Raw genomic sequence first — 23,102 nt, forward strand, 5'->3', positions numbered from 1 at the left:
GGAAACAAGGCCTAGGGTTCATACTTTCACTAGTGCAAGTTCTCTCAACAATAATAACATAATTGGATCATATAACTATCCCTCAACATGCAACAAAGAGTCACTCCAAAGTCACTAATAGCGGAGAACAAACGAAGAGATTATGGTAGGGTACGAAACCACCTCAAAGTTATCCTTTCTGATCGATCTATTCAAGAGTCCGTAGTAAAATAACACGAAGCTAGTCTTTCCGTTCAATCTATCATAGAGTTCGTACTAGAATAACACCTTAAGACACAAATCAACCAAAACCCTAATGTCACCTAGATACTCCAATGTCACCTCAAGTATCCGTGGGTATGATTATACGATATGCACAACACAATCTCAGATTCATCTATTCAACCAATACAAAGTACTTCAAAGAGTGCCCCAAAGTTTCTACCGGAGAGTCAAGACGAAAACGTGTGCCAACCCCTATGCATAAGTTCACAAGGTCACTGAACCCGCAAGTTGATCACCAAAACATACATCAAGTAGATCACATGAATATCCCATTGTCACCACAGATAAGCACGGCAAGACATACATCAAGTGTTCTCAAATCCTTAAAGACTCAATCCGATAAGATAACTTCAAAGGGAAAACTCAATCCATTACAAGAGAGTAGAGGGGGAGAAACATCATAAGATCCAACTATAGTAGCAAAGCTCGCGATACATCAAGATCGTACCACCTCAAGAACACGAGAGAGAGAGAGAGATCAAACACATAGCTACTGGTACATACCCTCAGCCCCGAGGGTGAACTACTCCCTCCTCGTCATGGAGAGCGCCGGGATGATGAAGATGGCCACCGGTGAGGGTTCCCCCCTCCGGCAGGGTGCCGGAACAGGGTCCCGATTGGTTTTTGGTGGCTACAGAGGCTTGCGGCGGCGGAACTCCGATCTATTCTGTTCCCCGATGTTTTTAGGGTATATGGACATATATAGGCGAAAGAAGTCGGTCGGGGGAGCCACGAGGGCCCACGAGGGTGGGGGCGCGCCCAGGGGGCAGGCGCGCCTCCCTGCCTCGTGGCCACCTCGAAGCTTCCTTGACTTCAACTCCAAGTCTCCTGGATCACGTTCGTTCCAAAAATCACGCTCCCGAAGGTTTCATTCCGTTTGGACTCCGTTTGATATTCCTTTTCTGCGAAACACTAAAACAAGGAAAAAAACAGAAACTGGCACTGGGCTCTGGGTTAATAGGTTAGTCCCAAAAATAATATAGAAGTGTTTAGTAAAGCCCATAAACATCCAAAACAGATAATATAATACCATGAATACTTCATAAATTATAGATACGTTGGAGACGTATCAGTAAAAAACAAGCATTTAATAATAGACATTCCCAAATTCGCAATGCAATGGAGCGATGCTTTGGAGTACTGAAGAACAAGTGGAGGATTTTGTTGCACATGCTCTCTTATCCACCGCCAAAGCAAAGTAAAATTATTTCAGCATGCATGGCTTTACACAATTTCATTAGAGAGAGTAAATTGGAGGATAGAGATTTTGGAGAGTGTGATGATGATGAGGAGTTCATTCCAATGGTGGATGAGCCTAGTCGCCTACGACGCCGACGCCGACGATGAAGCCGTGCAACTCAATCGCAGGGGCAAAACTCGCGTGATGATCATAACATGAACGTTTTTCGTAATTGGATAGCGGAAGGACTGCATAGTAGGCGGTAATTGGTATTTGTTCTAGTGCCGAACAATGTAATTTGTATTTGTTGGTGATGACTTGTATCGATACTTGTATGGATATATGTATGCATATTTGAAATGGATTTAAGTGTTCTAGAGCAAAGGAGTAGGCAAATTACCACCTTTGTATTTGCTACTTGTCAAAGGACGCAATCTATACAGAATGATGACTTTACGTCAGGTAGGAACTGCTCTTTACCAGAATTAGTTTACACTTGTTTCTGCAATTTTTTTGATATTAGAACACTTCATATTACCCAATGCATGCACTGAATCATACTTATTAAGTCTATACTGTCTTTCTAGATATTGTGCTCTTCGAATGTTATGGATCTGTGCATACCAATTATCAAGTTTATGTTGCCTTTCATACTACTCGTATGAGATAGCTACAGATAATCTTATTGATCTATTCTGTTGTTTGGGTATGCATGAATTATTGCTTTTAACCACACCAACATAAATGGGAAAAGTGAAGCTTATTTTACACATGCACTATTTTGAGGTGTGGTCAGGTGACTTATAAGTCAGGTGACTTATAAGTCACTGGTTTTAAGTCACCTGACTTATAAGTCAGGTGACTTATTGGAACCAAACAGGCCCTTAGTTAGCTCATGGCTAACTCAAAACTGCTGTAAATTAGTAGTGGTGTTACTTTTGTGGCAGCGACAACATTTATTCCTTCCCTACCCACTTGCCAAGCTATTATGACGATTTGCCTATACATCTTTTAATCTATCTTCACCCTCTGCTAATACAAGTACAACGTTCAAAAACTGGTTAGTTGGAGTGCATCTCAAATTGAAGTCTCGATCCGCATAAAAATTATAATTTACTTTAAACCATTTGGAACACTCATAATGGTTACATTTTTAACAGAACAAAAGCTTCAAAAAGATTGCATGTTGTTCTCAAAGTCATGAGGTGAATCCATATGTGGTTGTTACTTCACAAGAAGGAGGAGCAAGTGCCCATGGCCTTTCGGCGCAACCGATGGGAGATTATCTCTCCGAATTTCTTCAACCGATTTGATTGACAACATGCTATGCATTTTGTGATGCATAAGGAGACGTGAAGTTTTTGCAGCCGAGCTCAAATGAGCTCGGGTTAACAGTAAAATCAAAACAATTTAAAAATGTTAAAAAAATTGAAATCTTTTCAGTTTTTTTAGATTTTACTCTTCATGCTGAGATCATATGAGCTCAAACTCATATGGGGACTTTACAACACTTATTCCATGAATGCAAATGACATGCACATATAGATGATTTTTTTTGAACATTTTGGTACCTTATTTCATTTTTCTGAGTTAGTACGATTTTTTTATGAAGTTTTCAAAGTGACGGCCAAACGGTCAATGGGCAAAAGCATAAGACGAACAAAGTGGTTTAGGCATGAACAAAGTGGTTTGGGCGGACAAGTGTTTTCGGAAACTAGGGGTAAACCTACCGAGTGTGGCCTGTCGTCGTTCTAAGACTGACAGTAGAATGGGGGGTAGGTATGAGGAGGCAAGATCCTAGCTATGGAAAAGTTGTACACACGAGTTTTACGAGTTCAGGCCCTTCCCAGAGGAAGTAATAGCCCTACGTCTTGGAGCCCGAAGGCGGTCGACTGGATTATGCGCGTGTGTGTTACAGGGGGTGCGAACCCTTGTGCCAGAGGAGGGGGTGGCTTATATAGTGAACGCCAGGACCCCAGCCGTTCCCCTGTCGCCAAGGGTTCAATGTGCATAAAGATGAGGTGTTACTGGTAACGCCAGCCTTAAATGCCTTAATGGCCTTAAAGATTACAGAGTGAACACTCGTCCGTTGCCGCTCCAGATGACTCCTGGTCTTCAATAGGTCGAGTGGATTCTTGTATGGTCGAGTGGTCGATTGGTCGAGCGACTTTAGGAAGGAGGGGTCTCCGAGTAGCTGATCGGTCGAGTGGATTGCACTCGACACCTTTGTTGGGCCCTCCCTGTTGTCTCTTGAGCTTCTTTGTTTCTAGGATAGTGACCTTGGATAGGGGTCATAGGTCAGGCCTATGACCCTACCCCAGGTCTATATCATCATCATTAGCCCCCGAATGGATTGAGGTCCGAGTGAAAAGAAGGCTGAAGTTGATCTTGCTTCGACTCTTGTGTTTCACAACTATTCATGTTTGAACGGAGGCCCATGTTGGAACTTCAGCTTCGTTTCAGTCGCCTTGATCGATTCAGAAGTTGCCGATTGGATTTATAACGTCATCCGTCGAGTGTTGTTTTTGACGCGAGATATTTGGTGTAATTGGTTATGCCGTATCCCGGATTTCACCGGATTCAAAATTTCGGGGAAGCGCGCGAGGCGGGGCGCGTCGTGGTAAGCGGGACGGATAGACAGGGGCGCCTTGATTTCCGCGCCACCTTTTTCGCCACGTATCCCGCGTGCGAGTGTTGCGGGATTTGACAGGATCGTCCGGGCCCACGCGTCAGCCACTCGGAAGTGGGTCTTTAAAAGGTGACGGGGCCGAGGCGCCTGCACTATGCGCATCCATTCCCCTTCATTCTCCTTTGTTTCTCCACCGCATCCGGCTTCTCCGCTCTCGACGCCGCCGATCCGCCACCATGGGGAAGGAAAAGACGGCGGTGCTGGAACGCGCGAAGAAGGCGACGGGGCGGCGAAAGGCAAGAAGACGAATCGGGGGTCTTCGTCGCGGTCGGGGCTGCCATCAGGTTGGATCCAGGGCGATTGGATCCGATCCTCACTTCGGCAGGAACATTTGGATGAGCTGGCCGAGTCCGGGCTGAACGTCCATGGAGCTACGCGGTTGCCGGAGGGGGAGACGGAGCCGCAGCCGCGACCGGGTGAGTGTGTTCTGCTCGCCACCCATGTCGACCACGGTTTCTCGCTTCCTCCGCACCCTTTTTTCCGGTGTTTCTTGAATTTCTTCGGGGCCCAACTCCATCATTTTTCTCCCTACACCATCACATATCTTGCCGCGTTCGTGTCCATGTGCGAGAACTTTTTGGGGTGTCGACCGCACTGGGGTCTTTTCAAGCAAATTTTCACTATCCGCTCCCAGTCGGTGAAGAAAGCGAATTCGAGTGATGAGAAAACACACGTTATTCAGATGTGTGGGGGTCTGGGTATCCAGAAGAGGAAGAGGAGTTATTTCCCTTCAATGACCCTTCCTGAGTCGGTCAGAGGCTGGTAGTCAACCTGGTTCTACTGCCAGGATATCGTGACTCCAGGCCAGTCGACTAGACTTCCCCCTTTTTCCTTCGATCGTGTTCAGACCCCTTCCTCGCTGAAAGTGACCGCTGCGGAGAAGGTGGAGACAGCCATGCTGGTCAAGAGGGTGGTCCAGTTGATCAACCAGGGCGTCACCGACATGGATTTGTTGGAGGTATTCCTTAGTCGGCGCATCCAGCCGCTCCAGGCTCGTGACCACTCTATGTGGATGTATTCTGGAGCCAGCGACACCGCTCGGGTTCATCCAGAGGAGGTGCCGGCCAAAACAGTGGCCCAATGGTTGAGGAGTATTACAGGAAACAAGGACAACCCCAGGGGAGCCAGGAGAGTCGACCCCTTCAGTGACAGTAATCAGCCCGACAAGGTTCGACCTTTATAACCAATTGCATTTGGGTACTTTTTCCGACTATTCTTGAATCCGACTGACTTCTGCTCGACTTCTTGTCTTGTAGGTTTATACCGAGATGTACTCGATGCCCAATGGTGAACAAGCTCTGGAGCAGGATCATGAGGGCGAGGATAGCGCGGAGGAGAGTGGTGAATGGGAGTCGCCGGATGACGACGACGAGGACGAAAGTGACGAGTCAGACGACGAGGAGGTAGTCGACTCACCACCTCATGCGGAATGTCGATCCAAACAGCATCATGATCCAGCGAGCAGGCGCGGCAAGACGCATAAGCGTGCTCGGTCTTCAACTCCGGAGCCGACGGAGAAAATCGTCATCAACCCCTCAAAGGCTCGGAAGACCCTGCCCAAGGTTAAGATGGATGTTCCTGTTGCTTCAGGGTAAATGTTCTTTCCGTGTTTTCTTGCGCTGATTGACTCTTCTGTTCTGACCGAATGGATTGTAAACTTTTTCAGCCCAGCCTCCGCCGGGACTGATATGGACATTGACAAGGTCCCAGACGACGAGGAAACCGATGACGCGGCTACCTCCAAAGCTAGTAAGTCCGCTCGACTCAAATTTATTCTGTCGATTGGATTGTTCGTCGGTTGAATCACTGATGTTTTCTGTTTGTTACAGCTCCACGAGACGTTGTCGTGCTTCCAGATGATGAAGAAGAAGTGCCTCTGAGGGAAAGGAGAAGGAGGAACAAGGGATCGAGCGGGAAAGCGCATGAGGTTCAGGTTCCTCAGTCGACACTGGTGCCTGGGACGGAGGTCGAGCGATCCACAAATCCGGCTCGGACCAACGTCACTTTCGCTATCCCGCTGACGACTGATCGCCCATCAGGGTCGACTGCTCAGACTCCTGCTGCTCCAGTACAACTCCACGCATCAGACTCAGTGGCTGCTTCGACTGCTCTGCCGTCGTCGCTTTTTACTGCGTACCAAACTCCAGACGACCCACCGAGTGCTACCAAGGAAGCTCTTCTTCAACTGAATCTTGTGATGGGGCAATTGAAAGTGGTGCACGAGGCCAGTCAGGTCACTTACAACGCCATCGTTGCTCTGCAAACCAATGTCCAGGTTAGTCTATTTCTGACTGATCTTATTTCTCATCCGATCACCCACTAGGGTGTGTCTGTATAGGCCTTCAACTCGAGTCGACTTGGATTGAGTCGAGTGTTTTTTTAAACGACTCGCGCTGGGCAGACCATGCCAAGTGTTGAATCAAACCAGTGGGGTCAGGCTAAGTGCATCCACTGGGTGTAGTCCCCGAGACCGCGGTCGACTGTTTGCAGTCGGCCGGGGTCTGAGAATCTACTCCTTTCCTTTTACGACTCGCGCTGGGCAGACCATGCCGAGTGTTGAATCGAACCAGTGGGGGCACGCTAAGTGCACCCACTGGGTGTAGTCCCCGAGACTACCATTGAATGTTTGATTCGGCGGTAGTCTTAGAGTAACTTTCACTATGATGTTCTTTTGTTTCTGTCGACTGATATATCTTATATGCTGAGTGTAGAAATCTTGTGATCTTGGGGCTCAACTTTCTGCACTGGACAAGCAGCAAATCAACCTCAATCTTCATCTGGAACTGGCCAAGAAGAACCTCAAGACCGCTCGTGATGAAGTAGCTGCCATGGGAGGTAACCAATCGTCAACTGTCCATCTTACGACTCACAATTTTCCGTGTGTTTTTTTAGTCACTTTGAACCGAGTGATTTCACTCGAACAGATGTGCGTAATGAAAACCGTCAACTTCAAGCTCGTCTGAAGAATGTTGTTTCTTTAGAGGAAATGAAGCAGGCTCTGGAGAAGAAGGATCTGGATCTTGCTGCTGCCCAGAAGGAGGCGCGAGAGAAAACGGCACTTGCTGACAAGAAGCTAGCTTCAGTCGGCAAGTTAGAAGAAGAAAACTCCAAACTGAAGACCGCTGTCTCTGATGCCAATCGGGAGGTCGAGCAACTGAAGAAAGATAAGGACAAGTTGACTAACGAGATTGGAAACCTCAAGGCCAAGAAGGGCGAGTTAGAATCTTATCTGGGCCAGCTTGCTGCAAAACTGGTCTTAAAGCTTGAAGGTATTGTTGTTCGACTGACTTATTGCTGTCGATTGATAGGTCTTATCATATTGTCGACTCATTATTTACTCGACTGTGCAGAACTTTGTCAGGACTTTGAAGCAGAAACTGGGCGGGTCGAGACGGGTCTCGATCCCATAAACTGTCCGATCAAAGATGACGTCGCGATGAATGTGCTGCGGTTGGAATCTCGCATGGACAGCGCAGTTGCTTATCTCGCCCGTCTAAAGGCGGCGATGACTCGGGTTGACGCTGAACTCTGGCCCCAGGCGGAACTGTCTCAAGACCTCGAGTCTCTGATGGCTCGACTGAATCAGATACCGACCGAGTGCAAGAATGGAAGAAATCATCTGCTCGCTGCGGCGTTGATGTCGCCCTGTCACTGGTTCGAGTGCACTGCAAGGATGTCAAAGAAGACAAGCTGGCGGAGCTCAAGGTTGCTAACACCAAAAAGCACACCTTCCAGTCCTTCATGGATACTTTCCTTGCCGCCGCCACTCGCATCGCAGATAGCATAGACCTTGACAGTTTCTGCGATCTAGCCAGTCCTTCCCCTGACGAGTGATCAAAAAAATTATGCTTCACCTTTATTTTCCTTGGAATGTCGAGTGATCGTGTAATCGTTAAACTCCTTCGGGCTTGACGCCCGAGTACTTTAATCCGTGGTCCGGAACCTTAGGATTTATCTGAATTTGGTTTATCTCTGAATATGCTTATGTTTGCCTTTGAGTGGAACTTGTTCTTCACTCGGAATAGTCTTTAAACTTGTGTTGCAGCTCCGAGGGGAAGGTAACAGTCGACCTGCACCTCATCGTCCTTGCGGATCAGGATGGAGCGCACGTTGTACTTATGGCGCAACTCTGAGGAAAAGGTAGCAGTCGACCTGCACCTCGTCGTCCTTGCGGATCAGGATGGAGGGCACATTGTACTTATGGCGCAGCTCTGAGGAGAAGGTAGCAGTCAACCTGCACCTCGTCGTCCTTGCGGATCAGGATGGAGCACACATTGTACTTATGGCGCAGCTCTGAGGAGAAGGTAGCAGTCGACCTGCACCTCGTCGTCCTTGCGGATCGGGATGGAGCGTGTGGCCAAGTCCCCGAGCGAGAAGGTCGGTTCTCACTCGGAACGTATTTTATACTTAGGCAAGCATTGGACTGCAGTTAAGCCTCCGAGTGAGAGGGTTGCTCACCACTCGGTAGGATTTTTCAAACTTAGGCGAGTACTGGACCGCGGCTAAGCCTCCGAGTGTGAGGGTTGCTCACCACTCGGTAGGATTTTTCAAACTTAGGCGAGTACTGGACTGCAGCTAAGCCCCCAAGTGAGAGGGTTGCTCACCACTCGGTGGGATTTTTCAAACTTAGGCGAGTACTGGACTGCAGCTAAGCCCTCGAGTGAGAGGGTTGCTCACCACTCGGTGGGATTTTTTAATCTTAGGCGAGTACTGGACTGCAGCTAAGCCCCTGAGTGAGAGGGTTGCTCACCACTCGGTGGGATTTTTTAATCTTAGGCGAGTACTGGACTGCAGCTAAGCCCCCGAGTGAGAGGGTTGCTCACCACTCGGTGGGATTTCTGAATCTTAGGCGAGTACTGGACTGCAGCTAAGCCCCCGAGTGAGAGGGTTGCTCACCACTCGGTGGGATTTTTCAAACTCAGGCGAGTACTGGACTGCAGCTAAGCCCCCGAGTGAGAGGCTTGCTCACCACTCGGTGGGATTTTTTAATCTTAGGCGAATACTAGACTGCAGCTAAGCCCCCGAGTGAGAGGGTTGCTCACCACTCGGTAGGATTTTTCAAACTTAGGCGAGTACTGGACTGCAGCTAAGCCCCCGAGTGAGAGGCTTGCTCACCACTCGGTAGGATTTTTTCAAACTTAGGCGAGTACTGGACTGCAGCTAAGCCCCCGAGTGAGAGGCTTGCTCACCACTCGGTAGGATTTTTTCAAACTTAGGCGAGTACTGGACTGCAGCTAAGCCCCCGAGTGAGAGGCTTGCTCACCACTCGGTAGGATTTTTTCAAACTTAGGCGAGTACTGGACTGCAGCTAAGCCCCGAGTGAGAGGCTTGCTCACCACTCGGTAGGATTTTTTCAAACTTAGGCGAGTACTGGACTGCAGCTAAGCCCCCGAGTGAGAGGCTTGCTCACCACTCGGTAGGATTTTTTCAAACTTAGGCGAGTACTGGACTGCAGCTAAGCCCCCGAGTGAGAGGCTTGCTCACCACTCGGTAGGATTTTTTCAAACTTAGGCGAGTACTGGACTGCAGCTAAGCCCCCGAGTGGGAGGCTTGCTCACCACTCGGTAGGATTTTTCAAACTTAGGCGAGTACTGGACTGCAGCTAAGCCCCCGAGTGAGAGGCTTGCTCACCACTCGGTAGGATTTTTTCAAACTTAGGCGAGTACTGGACTGCAGCTAAGCCCCCGAGTGAGAGGCTTGCTCACCACTCGGTAGGATTTTTTCAAACTTAGGCGAAACGGATTCGCAGCTAAGCCTCCGAGTGAGAGACTTGCTCACCACTCGGTAGGTTTTTTTAGACTTAGGCGAAATGGATTCGCAGCTAAGCTCCCGAGTGAGAGGCTTGCTCACCACTTGGTAGGATTTTTCGAACTTAGGCGAAACGGGTTCGCAGCTAAGCCACCTGCGGGGGGATTTAGAGAATAAAAAAGGAACAACAATCATTTATGAGACTGTAAAAACTATGTCTTTAATAATCAAACTAGAAGGTATTTCTTATTATATCTCAACAGTCTGAAAGCTTAAGTGTAAAAGGGGCGGAGCAGCTCTGCATTCCAAGCGTGTGGCTCGTCTTTCTTGTGCTGGACATTGTAAAGGTAGTATGCTCCGTTGTGGAGCACTCTGGTGACAATGAAGGGGCCTTCCCAAGCAGGAGCGAGCTTGTGCGGTTTCTGCTGATCCACTCGAAGAACCAAGTCTCCCTCTTGAAATGCTCGACCCCTCACATTTCTGGCGTGGAATCGACGCAGGTCTTGCTGATAAATGGTCGACCGGATCAGGGCCATCTCTCTTTCCTCTTCTAGGAGATCAACTGCATCTTGCCGAGCCTGTTCTGCTTCATCTTTTGAGAAAAGCTCGACTCAGGGTGCATTGTGAAGCAAGTCACTCGGAAGTACAGCTTCAGCTCCATAGACCAAGAAGAATGGAGTTCGGCCAGTCGACCGATTAGGAGTTGTCCTCAATCCCCAAAGCACTGATGGAAGTTCATCGACCCAGGCGCCTGCCGCATGCTTGAGATCACGCATCAATCGGGGTTTCAGTCCTTTGAGAATCAATCTGTTTGCTCTTTCAGCTTGTCCATTCGACTGGGGATGGGCGACTGAAGCATAGTCGACTCGAGTGCCATGGGAAGCGCAGAAGGCTCTAAACTCATCAGAATCGAAGTTCGAACCATTGTCAGTGATGATGCTGTGCGGAACACCATACCTGAATGTTAACTCTCTGATGAAGCTGACAACAGTACTGGCTTCAAGATTTTTGATAGGCTTGGCCTCGATCCATTTAGTAAACTTGTCGACTGCCACGAGCACATGAGTGAAGCCGCTCCTACCAGTCCTCAGAGGCCCAACCATATCCAATCCCCAAACAGCAAAGGGCCAGACGAGTGGAATGGTCTTCAGGGCTGATGCAGGCTTGTGAGACATGTTGGAGTAAAACTAGCAACCTTCGCATTTGTCGACTATTTCTTTCGCCATTTCATTTGCTCGTGGCCAATAAAATCCCGCTCGGTATGCTTTGGCCACAATGGTCCGAGAGGACGCATGGTGACCACAGGTCCCCGAGTGGATGTCGTTGAGGATCACTCGACCTTCTTCTGGTGTTATGCATTTCTGGCTGACTCCAGTTACACTTTCTCTGAACAACTGTCCTCTTATCACAGTAAAGGCTTTGGATCGACGGACGATCTGTCGAGCCTCTTCTTCATCCTCTGGGAGTTCCTTCCTAAGAATGTACGCGATGTACGGTACTGTCCAGTCGGGAGTGATGACCAAAACCTCCATGATCAAGTCGACCACGACTGGGACTTCGACTTCAGTCGGATCAGTGGCACTCTTTGGTTGTGGGGGCTCTTCAGTGAAAGGATCTTCCTGAACTGAAGGTGTATGAATATGTTCCAAAAACACATTGCTGGGAATGGCCTCCCTCTTGGAACCTATCTTTGCCAAATCATCAGCTTCTTGATTTTTCAGTCAGGGTATGTGATGGAGCTCTAACCCCTCAAACTTCTTCTCTAACTTTCTCACTGCATTGCAATAACCAGTCATAGCTGGGCTCCTGACGTCCCATTCCTTCATTACTTGGTTAACCACCAAATCTGAGTCACCGTAGACCATTAGGCGACGGACGCTGAGTGAAATGGCCATACGCAACCCGTACAGAAGTGCTTCGTATTCAGCCTCATTGTTGGAGGAATCGAAATGAATTTGAAGAACGTAGCTGAGTCTGTCTCCTCGGGGGGATACCAATACCACTCCAGCACCCGAACCATTCAGCATCTTGGATCCATCGAAGAACATGGTCCAATGCTCTGAGTGAACCTGAGTCGGTAGTTGTTGCTCGACCCACTCGGCGAGGAAATCTGCTATTGCTTGGGACTTGATAGCTTTCTTTCCCTCAAACTTGATATCCAAGGGAAGGAGTTCAATCACCCACTTTGCCACTCGACCAGTTGCATCTCTGTTGTTCAGATTTCTGACAATGGTGCGTCGATGACGACTATAATGGAGTGATTAGAGAAATAATGTGCAACCTTCTTCGTGGTCATGTAAATTCCATAAACAAGTTTTTGATAATGCGGATATCTCTGCTTGGACGAGGTCAAGACTTCAGAAACATAGTACACTGGGCGCTGAACTTTATAGGCTTTTCCTTCTTCTTCCCGCTCGACCGTGAGTACTGTACTGACAACTTGTCCAGTGGCTGCAATGTAAAGCAGTAAAGGCTCTTTGCTGATTGGGGCAGCGAGCACCGGTTGGGTGGAAAGCAGGGCTTTGAGCTCTGCAAACGCTGCGTCAGCTTCAGGAGTCCACTCGAACTTATCAGATTTCTTCATCAGTCGGTAAAGAGGCAATGCCTTTTCACCGAGACGAGAGATGAATCGACTCAAGGCAGCCAAACTACCAGTAAGCTTCTGGACATCATGCACACGCACATGGCGCTTCATCCGAAGTATGGCACCAACTTTCTCTGGGTTCGCGTCTATCCCTCGTTCGGAAACGAGGAAACCAAGTAACTTCCCACCAGGAACTCCGAATGTGCACTTTGATGGATTAAGCTTGATATCATACCTTATCAGGTTGGCAAAGGTTTCAGCAAGGTCAGCCAGCAGGTCGGAACCTTTACGCGACTTGACCACAATGTCATCCATGTATGCTTCCACATTCCGACTGATTTGAGTGAGTAGACACTTCTGAATCATCCTCATAAATGTGGCACCAGCGTTCTTGAGACCGAATGGCATGGTGACATAACAAAAACACCCGAATGGGGTGATGAAAGCTGTTTTTATCTCATCGGGTCCATACAGTCGGATCTGATGGTACCCGAAATACGCGTCCAGAAAAGACAAACGCTCACACCCGGCATGTCAGAGGGTTTCCATGCAAAGATGTCTCAGCTCTCACGGAGGAACTGGATGAGCGATTCTTCCTATTTGCTGTCGAGTGATGTTGAAATATGAGTAGGAGCAGCATTAGGATCGGTCGGGTGAATATGAATCGGCTTCGTTTCACCGGACAACTGAACTACAGAATCTATGGCAGGCTTCTTAGCTCGCAACAAATCACTCGGATCTGCATTCTTCCTGTATTCTTGCATTTCGACTGCTGCCATTTGTGCATCGGCGATTTTTGAGCCCTTCTGGAAGCACTCTTCTGCCTATTGCCGATTACCATGTTTACTTCTCTGTTGATAACTTTCAGTCGACTTTTGCTCTCCACATCGGCAAAAATCATCAGAGTGGAATTGACGTTGGGAAAACCATCGTCATCTTCTTCCTTATCCTCATCCTTGTCCAACTCCTTTTCCTTCTCATTGGGTTGCTTTTCTCGGAACTGCTGGATCAGAACTCGACACTGTCGAGTGGTATGTTTAGGATAAATCAGATTACCTTCCTCATCTTTCTTGATGTGAATGTGGCATGGTAAATCCAACACATCATTTCCGGCTTGATCTTTCACTTTCTTGGGGGTCCAGGGCCCTTTGGGCTTCCCCTTGAACTTTCCTTGAGCCACGACTAAAGCTTCACCAGGAGCAGCTGGCTCGGCCTTGCGCTTCTGTTTCCGATTGGAATTTCCTCCTCCGGTTTCCTGAGCGACTGTTTTGTGCTTGCCACTCCGGAGTCGGTCTTCCTCTTCGCCGTTAGCGTATTTGGTGGCAATCTCCATCATCCGAGTCAGGGATATATCCCCTGTCCGACCGAATTTCAGATTCAACTCTCGATACTTAACGCCTTGTTTGAAGGCACAAACTGCTTGGTGATCTGACACATTCTCCACTGTATGGTGCAACATGATCCATCTCTGGATATAGTCTCTCAGGGTTTCATTCGGTTTTTGCATGCAATGCTGCAATTCCGTTAACCCTGTTGGTCGTTTGCATGTACCCTCAAAAGTTCTCACAAACACTCGGGAGAGTTCTTCCCAACTGAATATACTGCCAGGTGCTAACTGATTCAACCATGCTCTGGCCGAGCCTTCTAACATCAAAGGAAGGTGCTTCATGGCCACTTCGTCATTGCCGCCACCAATCTATACAGCCACTCGGTAATCCTCAAGCCAAGTGTCAGGCTTGGACTCACCGGTAAACTTGCTGACTCCAGTCGCCAACCTGAAGTTGGGAGGAATCACTGCGGCCCTGATGGCCCTACTGAAACACTCTAGACCTGAAACATGCACTCTGCTGCCAGTCGGGTGATCTCTGCCATGGCCCTCTCTGTGCGCTCTGTTCCTGTCAACTAGACCTTGAACGAGAATAGATCTCGCATCAAAGCCTGGCTCCCTTGGGTCGACTGGTATTCTTCGCTCGCCGCTGTGAGGGCATCTGTCATCATGCTGCCGAGGCACATATGACCCACTCCTCGGAGGAGGTGTGGGAACTCGACGATGGTCATCATGGCCGAGTCGGTGATCATATTGCTCGTGGTTTCTGTACTGATCCTGCCGGTGCCCACGTCCCTCACGCCGCGGGGGCGATCTTGGGCTGTGAGCCGACTGAACCGTGTCTGCCATCACAGACCTGCTATGAATCCTATTCCGCGACTGAGACACTGCTGTGTTCCGCTCTCCGGCTGCTCGGAGCAAGGCCCGGATCTGCATCAAACCTCTGTCCGCTTTCGACTGGGAAGGCTGAATTGACTCTGCTATTCGGGCCGCAGCTGTGAGATTCTGAATCGGAGTGCGGTATACCTGAGGTTGAGGTGGAAAAAGCTGTCATCGACTGGACTCGGGGATCCGCTGCCGAGCACGCTCGTCGAGTGCATGCTGTAGGTTCTCCAGTCGAGTGCGCTCAGCCAAGTTGGCCAGGCGCGCCTCCTCCAAGGCCCGGGCCTTGGGGGTTTCTCCAACGATGGGAGTGTGAAGTGCATCCATATTGCGGCGGCGAAGCTCTTCCCTCTGCTGCGAAGAAAGGGGCTCGGGGCGATACTCTTCGTGAGCGCGTGATGGATCGCCGCCACCATCACCGTCGTCGTCGCGGGGGAAGCCAGGAGGACTCTGCGGTCCATTGACCATCAAGACTTTAGCCGCGGGATCGCTGCTATCGCACTCGGATGCGGTCTCGACGGAGCCAGTCGACAGGTCGAACAAGCCATAGAGAGTTTCGTCCGACTCTATTGCCGCGACTTGTGGGGTGGCCGACTGACGGGCCACCGCGTGTCTCACCCACTGCTGAAGCCGCGACCGACTAGATCGCTTGCGCCGGCGTACAGCGGGGAGCGAGGACACCACGGGAGCCGATCGATACTGAGTCGACGGCTGCCGGAGAAGGACGTCGCGGACACACGCGCGAAAGTTCGTCGCCCCGCGGATGGGGAGCGCATCGACGTCGAGGGGAGCTTCCTGAAGCCAGGCAGAGTCGTCGGCAACGAAGACGAGCGCGCCGAGACGGATCTCGCGGCCCTCAACCAAACCACCGCCGGAAACCATGATGATGGGAATCGGAAAAAATCGCAACTTCACCAAAGAGTCGCTAAGACACCGGCCCCATGGTGGGCGCCAACTGTCGTGGTTATAAGACTGACAGTAGAATGGGGGGTAGGTATGAGGAGGCAAGATCCTAGCTATCGCGAAGTTGTACACACTAGTTTTACGAGTTCAGGCCCTTCCCAGAGGAAGTAATAGCCCTACGTCTCGGAGCCCGGAGGCGGTCGACTGGATTATGCGCGTGTGTGTTACAGGGGGTGCAAACCCTTGTGCCAGAGGAGGGGGTGGCTTATATAGTGAACGCCAGGACCCCAGCCGTTCCCCTGTCGCCAAGGGTTCAATGTACATAAAGATGAGGCGTTACTGGTAACGCCAGCCTTAAATGCCTTAATGGCCTTAAAGATTACAGAGTGAACGCTCGTCCGTTGCCGCTCCAGATGACTCTTGGTCTTCAATAGGTCGAGTGGATTCTTGTATGGTCCAGTGGTCGATTGGTCGAGCGACTTTAGGAAGGAGGGGTCTCCGAGTAGCTGATCGGTCGAGTGGATTGCACTCGACGCCTTTGTTGGCCCCTCCCTGTTGTTTCTTGAGCTTCTTTGTTTCTAGGATAGTGACCTTGGATAGGGGTCATAGGTCAGGCTTACCCCAGGTCTATATCATCATCATGGCCCAACTAGGGGCATAAAACCAATTATACCTAATTTAAACAGGCTTGCAATTTTGTCTATACCCACTAAGCGCATCTCCAGCATTGTTTCTTAAAACAAACACACTAAGAGCAACTCCCATGGGGCGACCCATTTCGTCCGCCGTCGTCCATTTGGGTCGGCGCGGACACAAAAGGCGGCCCAACACGCCGACCCAAACGGATGCGCGTCCGCTTTTCGTCCGCGGGCGACCCATTCCCGGCCCATTTTTTAGACGGATTTGCGTCGGCGCGGACACGCGACGGACGCGCGCACGCTCGCCTTCTCCTCTCCTCGAGCCCGCTGGTCGGTGGCACATTGGCCTCCCCCCCTCACCCCCAGCCAACAGCAACCCTCGCCCGCCTCCTTCGTCGCCGACACCGCCGCCCTTTTTGCCGGCGACTCTGCCAGCTGCCGCCACCTCCACATACGCCCAACAACGCCGCCCACTCCCCCGTCGCCCGCCACCGCCATCTTGCCGCCGGGGAGCAAACTGCTTCCCACCGCCGCTCCCCCCACTACACAGCCGCCCGTGACCAAGAAGCCGCATCGCCGCCCCGGCCAGATCCGACCGGCACGCTCGTCGGACGCCGGCAGGGCAGCTAGCTGGTCCGTGCGCGCTGCGACTCCCCTCGCCGGCCGTCTCCTTCTTCGACGCCCGCAAGTTGTTCGACAATTTGCCAAGGTACGAAATGGACTCCGCCGACGAGTTCTTTTTACACAATTTCCTTTGCGACTTCGACGATTCGTCGTCCGACGACGAGGAGGAGATATTGGCTGCCGCGTTGGTCCATCACCACCTCAACAGCCAGCGGCCATTGTTCCGTGGCTCCATTCCAGGCCACCTTCCGGCGTTGAATCACAACCGAGAGAGCGGGCATTTCCTTCTTCGGAAGGACCACTTTGATACAACAAACCCGTTGTTCAAACATCAAAAATTCCGCCGCCGTTTTCGTATGAGTAGGCATCTTTTCAACTGTATTAGAGAGGGGGTGGTCGGCTATGATGACTATTTCGAGTGCAAAGAGGATGTCGTAGGCAAGATCGGTTTCTCCTCTTATCAGAAATGCATTGTCGCCATCCGAATGCTTGCATACGGAGTGGCCGGTGATCTCATTGACGAGTACGTCCGTATGAGCGAGTCTACATGCCTAGAGTCCCTGTATAAGTTCTGCAAGGCTGTTATTGCTGTGTTTGGCCCTGAGTACTTGAGAGAGCCGACAGCTGAAGATACAGCCCGTTTGTTGGCGATGAATGCTAGAAGGGGCTTCCCAGGGATGCTTGGCAGTATAGACTGCATGCACTGGGAGTGGAAGAACTGTCCTTTCGCTTGGCAAGGGCAGTATAAGGGACATGTCAGGGCTTGCACTGTCATACTAGAGGCCGTGGAGTCTCAAGATCTCTGGATCTGACACTCTTTCTTTGGCATGGCTGGATCACACAATGATATCAACGTGCTTCAGCGCTCGCCGGTGTTTGATAGGCTTACCGAAGGCAACAGCCCACCGGTGAACTTTACTGTCAACGGCCACAACTACGACAAAGGATACTACCTGGGTGACGGCATCTATCCTCAGTGGACCACTATTGTCAAGATAATACACAACCCTGTCGGAGAGAAGAGGAAAAGATTTGCCCAAGAGCAAGAGAGTGCTAGGAAGGATGTCGAGCGTGTTTTTGATGTTTTGCAATCTCGATGGGGCATCGTTCGGTATCCTGCTAATACCTGAAGCATGCAGAAACTGTGGAAGGTGATGACTGCTTGTGTGATCATGCACAATATGATCGTAGAAGACGAGCGCCCGGAACGTCTGTACGATCAAGGGTTTCAGTTTCAGGGTGAGAATGTTGTACCTGAGCATGGAGTAGCGGCAACGTTTGAACAGTTCACCTAATTTCATCAAGATATGCGTGATTGGAAAACTCACGTGCAACTGCAAAATGATTTGGTTGAGCATAGGTGCGCTCATGTTCGCAACCAATAGATGTATCTTCTTTTATTCGTCTGCAAAACTATGTGAAACATTTTTATTTGTATTCGGCTTGTAAAACTATACTATTTTTATTTGGTTTATTTGACAATATGTTTGAAAGCAAATCATCAATGTAAAATTGGGCGGCCAGCCGGCCACATATGGGTCGGCGCGTTGGGCGCACTGCCGACCCATATCAAAAACAGAGCGGACGCCGAGCGGGCGGCCAACCCAAACGGACAAAAAACGGACGAAATCGCCGTCCGTTTGGGTCGTCCCATTAGAGTTGCTCTAAAAATCACATTAAAGACATCAAATCCGGACAGCAGGGGTGGGTCAGGCAGACCTAGAGAAAAGAAGTACATGGGCGGAGAGAAAAGAAGTACATGGGCGGACATGTGGTCCAAGTGACGGTGGGCCAAGTGGACTATCCAAACACTCCCAAAGATCCCAGACAAAAAGAATTCTGTGTTCCAGAGGAAAACTTTGTTGGGGATTTTCTTTTTCCTTTCTACCATATTCCAGGTATAGTCAGAATTTGGATATGTTCCTTCTTTTTTCCTGTGAATAAAGTGCAACAAGAACACATGAAAAACAAACTTGACCAGAGAAAGAACATGTATGATACAAGGATCCATTTCCTGTTTGGACTACAGCAAAGATTGTAGAACTGAAAATGAAGTCTTCCACAATTGTTAATTTCCATGAGATGGTAGTGTGTATCGTGGTATGAACATCACCATTTCAACATTTTCCTTGGTCAGAATGACGCACTCATCAGCATTGTTCATTTCAATGGAAGGGGTCAAGCTCTTTCATTTACAAGCAGGCAATCAAAATTATCCTTTACTTTTGGGAACATACCAGTCTCTCTTTGTTTGATCGTACGAGAGAGTCGAGCAGCTGCCGTTGCGGTAATCCCATGACAGCACCTTCTTCATCAAGCCGCGCAGCCTCTCAGCGCCTGGACCAGGCTCTAAAACAGAGTCTTCCTGCCTAGACAAACAAGGGTCAGCCCCTCCTTCAAAGCTCCCATTACACCATGCCCCAGGAATGAACCGGCCTTCAGAGCGGTGCAGAAGCTCACGGTCGATCCTGTCCAAGACCTTGTCTTCCTTGGGAAACTTCCGTGCAAAGGGTGCGCCACTCTTGACCATGTTGTTGAAGTCCTTCATGGAGAGGGTCAGCGGATGCTGTTTTGCAGGGTAGTCCCAGGCAATGTAGTGCAGGTCATGACCAACTGCAGTGCCCTGAAACTCATCAGAGTTGCAGATCACAGTATGGAAATAACCTTCTGGTGAGGAGATGAAGTTGACATAGTACATCAGGAGGGTGCGTGGCAGATTATCCCAACCCCATATGCAGTACTCCAGGAAGGATTTCGTGAGCATTATCCAAGCAGAACCTGATGATCCCAACAGGGAGGGCTGTCATGTTAAGATACACTAGAAAGTGTCGTTTCAACAAGAAAACATGCCTTAACACTCAACAGACAGCAAGACCACCAGTTATAAAGTTGCTCACATTCTCATCCTTACATTATACACAAAAACTTTTGTTTTTCCATACTACTATTAATTCAGTTTGTATCCCTGTTTACTAGAATAAATTTTGGAGTTACTTTCTTGATGCCAACAAATGATTCCATACACTGTTTCGCAGGATAAGGGTTTCCAGTTTAGTAACAAGAAATGCAAATAAAAATCATATGCATAGTTAACTACAAACTTTTGATCATTTAAGAATAGCACGCCCTCTTAACAAAATTAGCGCCCTGATTCAAATACTTTTGACCACAATACCTCCAGACTGATATGCCAATACAACAAATAGCCACTGTTCTTCTATATGCAAAATGTACAATTTGAACTAAGAAGCTACTCCCTCCTTCCATCTATATCAGGCCTAACCCCAAATTTCATTTTTCCATCTATACAAGGCCAAACGAGCTAACCAATGCATCTCCCACTTAATTCCCCCTCGCAGATCGCGTGGTCATCCTCGTGGAAACGCAATGGCGGCAGCATTGATTTGCATGCATGCACAAAGTAGTTATTAGGAGTGCTTCACCTCGCCTCCTCCTCCTTTTTCTCCACAAAACTGTTTCTTTTGGCCAATGCATGCAGGACTGGAGGAGTTATTGTTGGCTGCATGCAGAAAAAGGAGGAGAGGAAGTTGCGTGTGACGGTGTGAGGGATTAATGAAGTACTATTCCCAATATTTGCTCCTCTTTTTATGCAACAGCCTTGGTATGAGAGATTCAAAACTTAGGCCCTGTATAGATGGAAGGAGGGAGTATAGCAAGTGTAAAAATTAAGAGCACAACTGAATAAATTTAAGCAAGTGGTTCTCGAAGGCCGCATGTCATGTATGCCGACTGCCACACAAATGTACTGGCTTATGGGTAGAAATGCAGAATTGCCAATACTGAAATCAGAAAGCAGTCCTACCAGTATATAATTTGAAAGATGTTGGCAGTTCTCGCCGCTCAGGTGTCGTAGAAAGGTCAAACTTTTTTGACAGATAAAGCCCTGGGTCCAGAACTATGGGTTTTGCTCTTTGGATCCTGTGATGAAAGCACACAGACATCAGAAAAGGCAAAGTAGTTTGCGAAGGATAAACAGAGCTAGATAATGTAAATCAAAATAAAGAGTTTACACCATTAAGAAAACGTACCTTTTCCATCCAGATATTTGCATGTGCTCTATAAAATTAAGATTTCTTGGCAAAGACGAGAATACATGAAGTATATCTGTACAAAAATAACAGCAGTTAAATAATGGAGTATGCAATAAATTAAGTATATCAGCACAGAGATACTATCAGTTCACACTACAAAGTACACTGCCTTCAGTAGTTATGTTGTTGATTTAGTGAAATTTTAAACGAACGCTGCACACTGGCACTTCACCACCTGTAACCTATCCATGGCCTCTATCCTCTAAATATCGATGTAAGTGATGCTTCCTTACCCTTACAATCTTACACTCACTGAGGAGGCTATCCTCTACATAAGTGATGATAATGCAGAAGATATCTGATTAAGCTAGTCCAGACTGCAGACATAGGGCAACATATGTGCCCCGAAGCACACATACTATGAATGATTTTAATCTTATGACATGATATTGTTGCCAGAGCACTGCTACGCAGACGATAGCATGCAGACGATGTTTGGACGACAAGCCAATCAAACCGTCCATGTATAGCAACAAAAGGGAGCACACCCCTTGATGGACCATCGTCTGATGGTCGTGCATACTGTTCGTCGTGTGCACAGCAATTCCAATGTTGCCAACTCCATTCTACAGTGCTCTATATCAGACAACAGGAGTACAGTTTCAGCAGGTAAATCAAGGAATGAACATAGTATCACAATGGCTGGTTTGTGTTTGCCAATCATGAGAATGCAGATCCAACTTTCATTTAGTTGCTCAATGCAACAAAAGACAGGTCCCTGGACAGAAGTGGTTTTCACTGCAGGAAAATAGAAATGGAAATGTTGAACAAGAGCACTAACCATCTTGCGTCATGAGGGGATAATCCGAGGCGCTGAGGTTGATGAACCAGTCCCACTCCAAGCCTTCTTTGAGGAGGATCGCCACGGCGTGGAGCGTGCAGGCGACCATCGTCGGCCCCTTGTACGTGACCAGGTTGCCCTTGGCGATCACCCGCACATTCCCGACCTGGCTGAACATCGGGTCCCCCTTGACGTACATGGCCAGGTCAATCCTCTCCCGGGGCGGCGCCTCCAGATCCAAGTGCAGGATGTACTGGTTGCGCGGGTGGTATATCGCCTGCAGCACCCTCCGCATCCGCAGGCCGTCGCCCTTGGTGCCCTCGAGGAGATACGCCAGCCTGGGCGGCTCGGCGTCGGAATCGTCCGAGTTCACGGCGGCGTTGTCGGGGTTGTCGTTGTCATCCAGCAGCTGGTCCTTGGCCTCGGGTTCCACTGACTGGCCGCTGTCTCGCTGCGACGGTGCGCCTCCATCGTCCCAGTCGGTGAACGAGACGACGTCGACGAGGAAGGCGTCGTCGCCGGCCAAGTAGGGCGGCGAGAAGAGGCCGCAGGCGGCGGCCAGGAAGAGGGTGACCGACACGAGGAGGCTCGCGAGGAAGGGGAGCAGCCACCGGCGGTCGTTGAAGGGCCGCCCTGGACCGGAGTTAAGGCCACAGCTCTTCCTCATTTGCTCGTAAGCATTCCACTAGTACACCGCAGTGGCGGAGCTAGAAAAAATGTCAACGGGGGCGCGCACGACTCCAAATCCAAAGCCTGTGCTTCCCGAATCGCTCTAACTTGCGCACCTACATTCGCAGATCACGTCAAGAACAGTGAGCAAACTCGAATTTGTAGCCACCGTTCACACTTCATCAAATCCCCAATTCCTAAATCGGCAAACCCCAAATGAAGGGGAGAAATTCGAAGGAGCTTTACCTGTGCTCCCGTGACCCCGCCGGGTGCCGCGCCACCGCCCTACGCTGCCTCCTGCGAGAAACCGGCCTGAGGGATCCAGATTGGTTGCTTCGTCCGGCTCCACGCTTTGGTCGGAGCAGCAGGCTGGAGTGGTTGAGCTCGCCAGCGTACAGCATTAGCAACACCAGATTTTCCTCACTTTTTTTATTTTTTTAGTAGGGCAGCACGAGATTTTCATTTTCACCTTGGCTCGACTTTAAAAAAAATCAGATTTTTTTTTTAAACTGTAACCTGGCTTTATTAACAAGCAGAAGCAGAAGCAGCTAGATCGCTAGCCACCACAGAAGATACAATGTCAGGAACAGCGTCATACCAATAGATGGTACCTCCCTGGGACATATGGGCACCATTGGTAGCCAAAACATGTGCCACTGAGTTACAGGCACGCTTACACACATGCACTTTAAACTCAATAA

The 23,102-nt window shown here is 49.3% G+C and overlaps 1 protein-coding gene across 1 annotated transcript; it reads right to left on the reverse strand.

Annotated features, from left to right (window-relative positions):
* Positions 1–18,800: 18,800 nt before the first annotated feature.
* LOC123165249 (beta-glucuronosyltransferase GlcAT14B) lies at positions 18,801–22,894 on the reverse strand. The gene is made up of 5 exons (XM_044582882.1): positions 22,648–22,894; positions 21,733–22,517; positions 20,889–20,964; positions 20,663–20,778; positions 18,801–19,617 (listed from the first exon to the last, which is right to left on the reverse strand). The coding sequence occupies exons 2-5, from the start codon at positions 22,397–22,399 to the stop codon at positions 19,052–19,054; spliced, it is 1,425 nt and encodes a 474-aa protein (XP_044438817.1). The 5' UTR covers positions 22,400–22,517; positions 22,648–22,894; the 3' UTR covers positions 18,801–19,051.
* Positions 22,895–23,102: the final 208 nt, after the last annotated feature.

Source organism: Triticum aestivum, chromosome 7D (assembly GCF_018294505.1).
Source record: "Triticum aestivum cultivar Chinese Spring chromosome 7D, IWGSC CS RefSeq v2.1, whole genome shotgun sequence".
Lineage (NCBI taxonomy): Eukaryota > Viridiplantae > Streptophyta > Magnoliopsida > Poales > Poaceae > Triticum > Triticum aestivum.

What these genes read in the sequence shown, in the direction of transcription:
- LOC123165249 (XM_044582882.1), bottom strand. Translation starts at nt 22,399, where the DNA reads ATGAGGAAGAGCTGTGGCCTTAACTCCGGTCCAGGGCGGCCCTTCAAC. An exon ending in TCCCCTCATGACGCAAGATG is followed by an intron (nt 20,965 to 21,732) that starts GTTAGTGCTCTT and finishes ATTTTTGTACAG; the next exon opens with ATATACTTCATGTATTCTCG. An exon ending in ATCTTTCAAATTATATACTG is followed by an intron (nt 19,618 to 20,662) that starts GTAGGACTGCTT and finishes TGGGATCATCAG; the next exon opens with GTTCTGCTTGGATAATGCTC.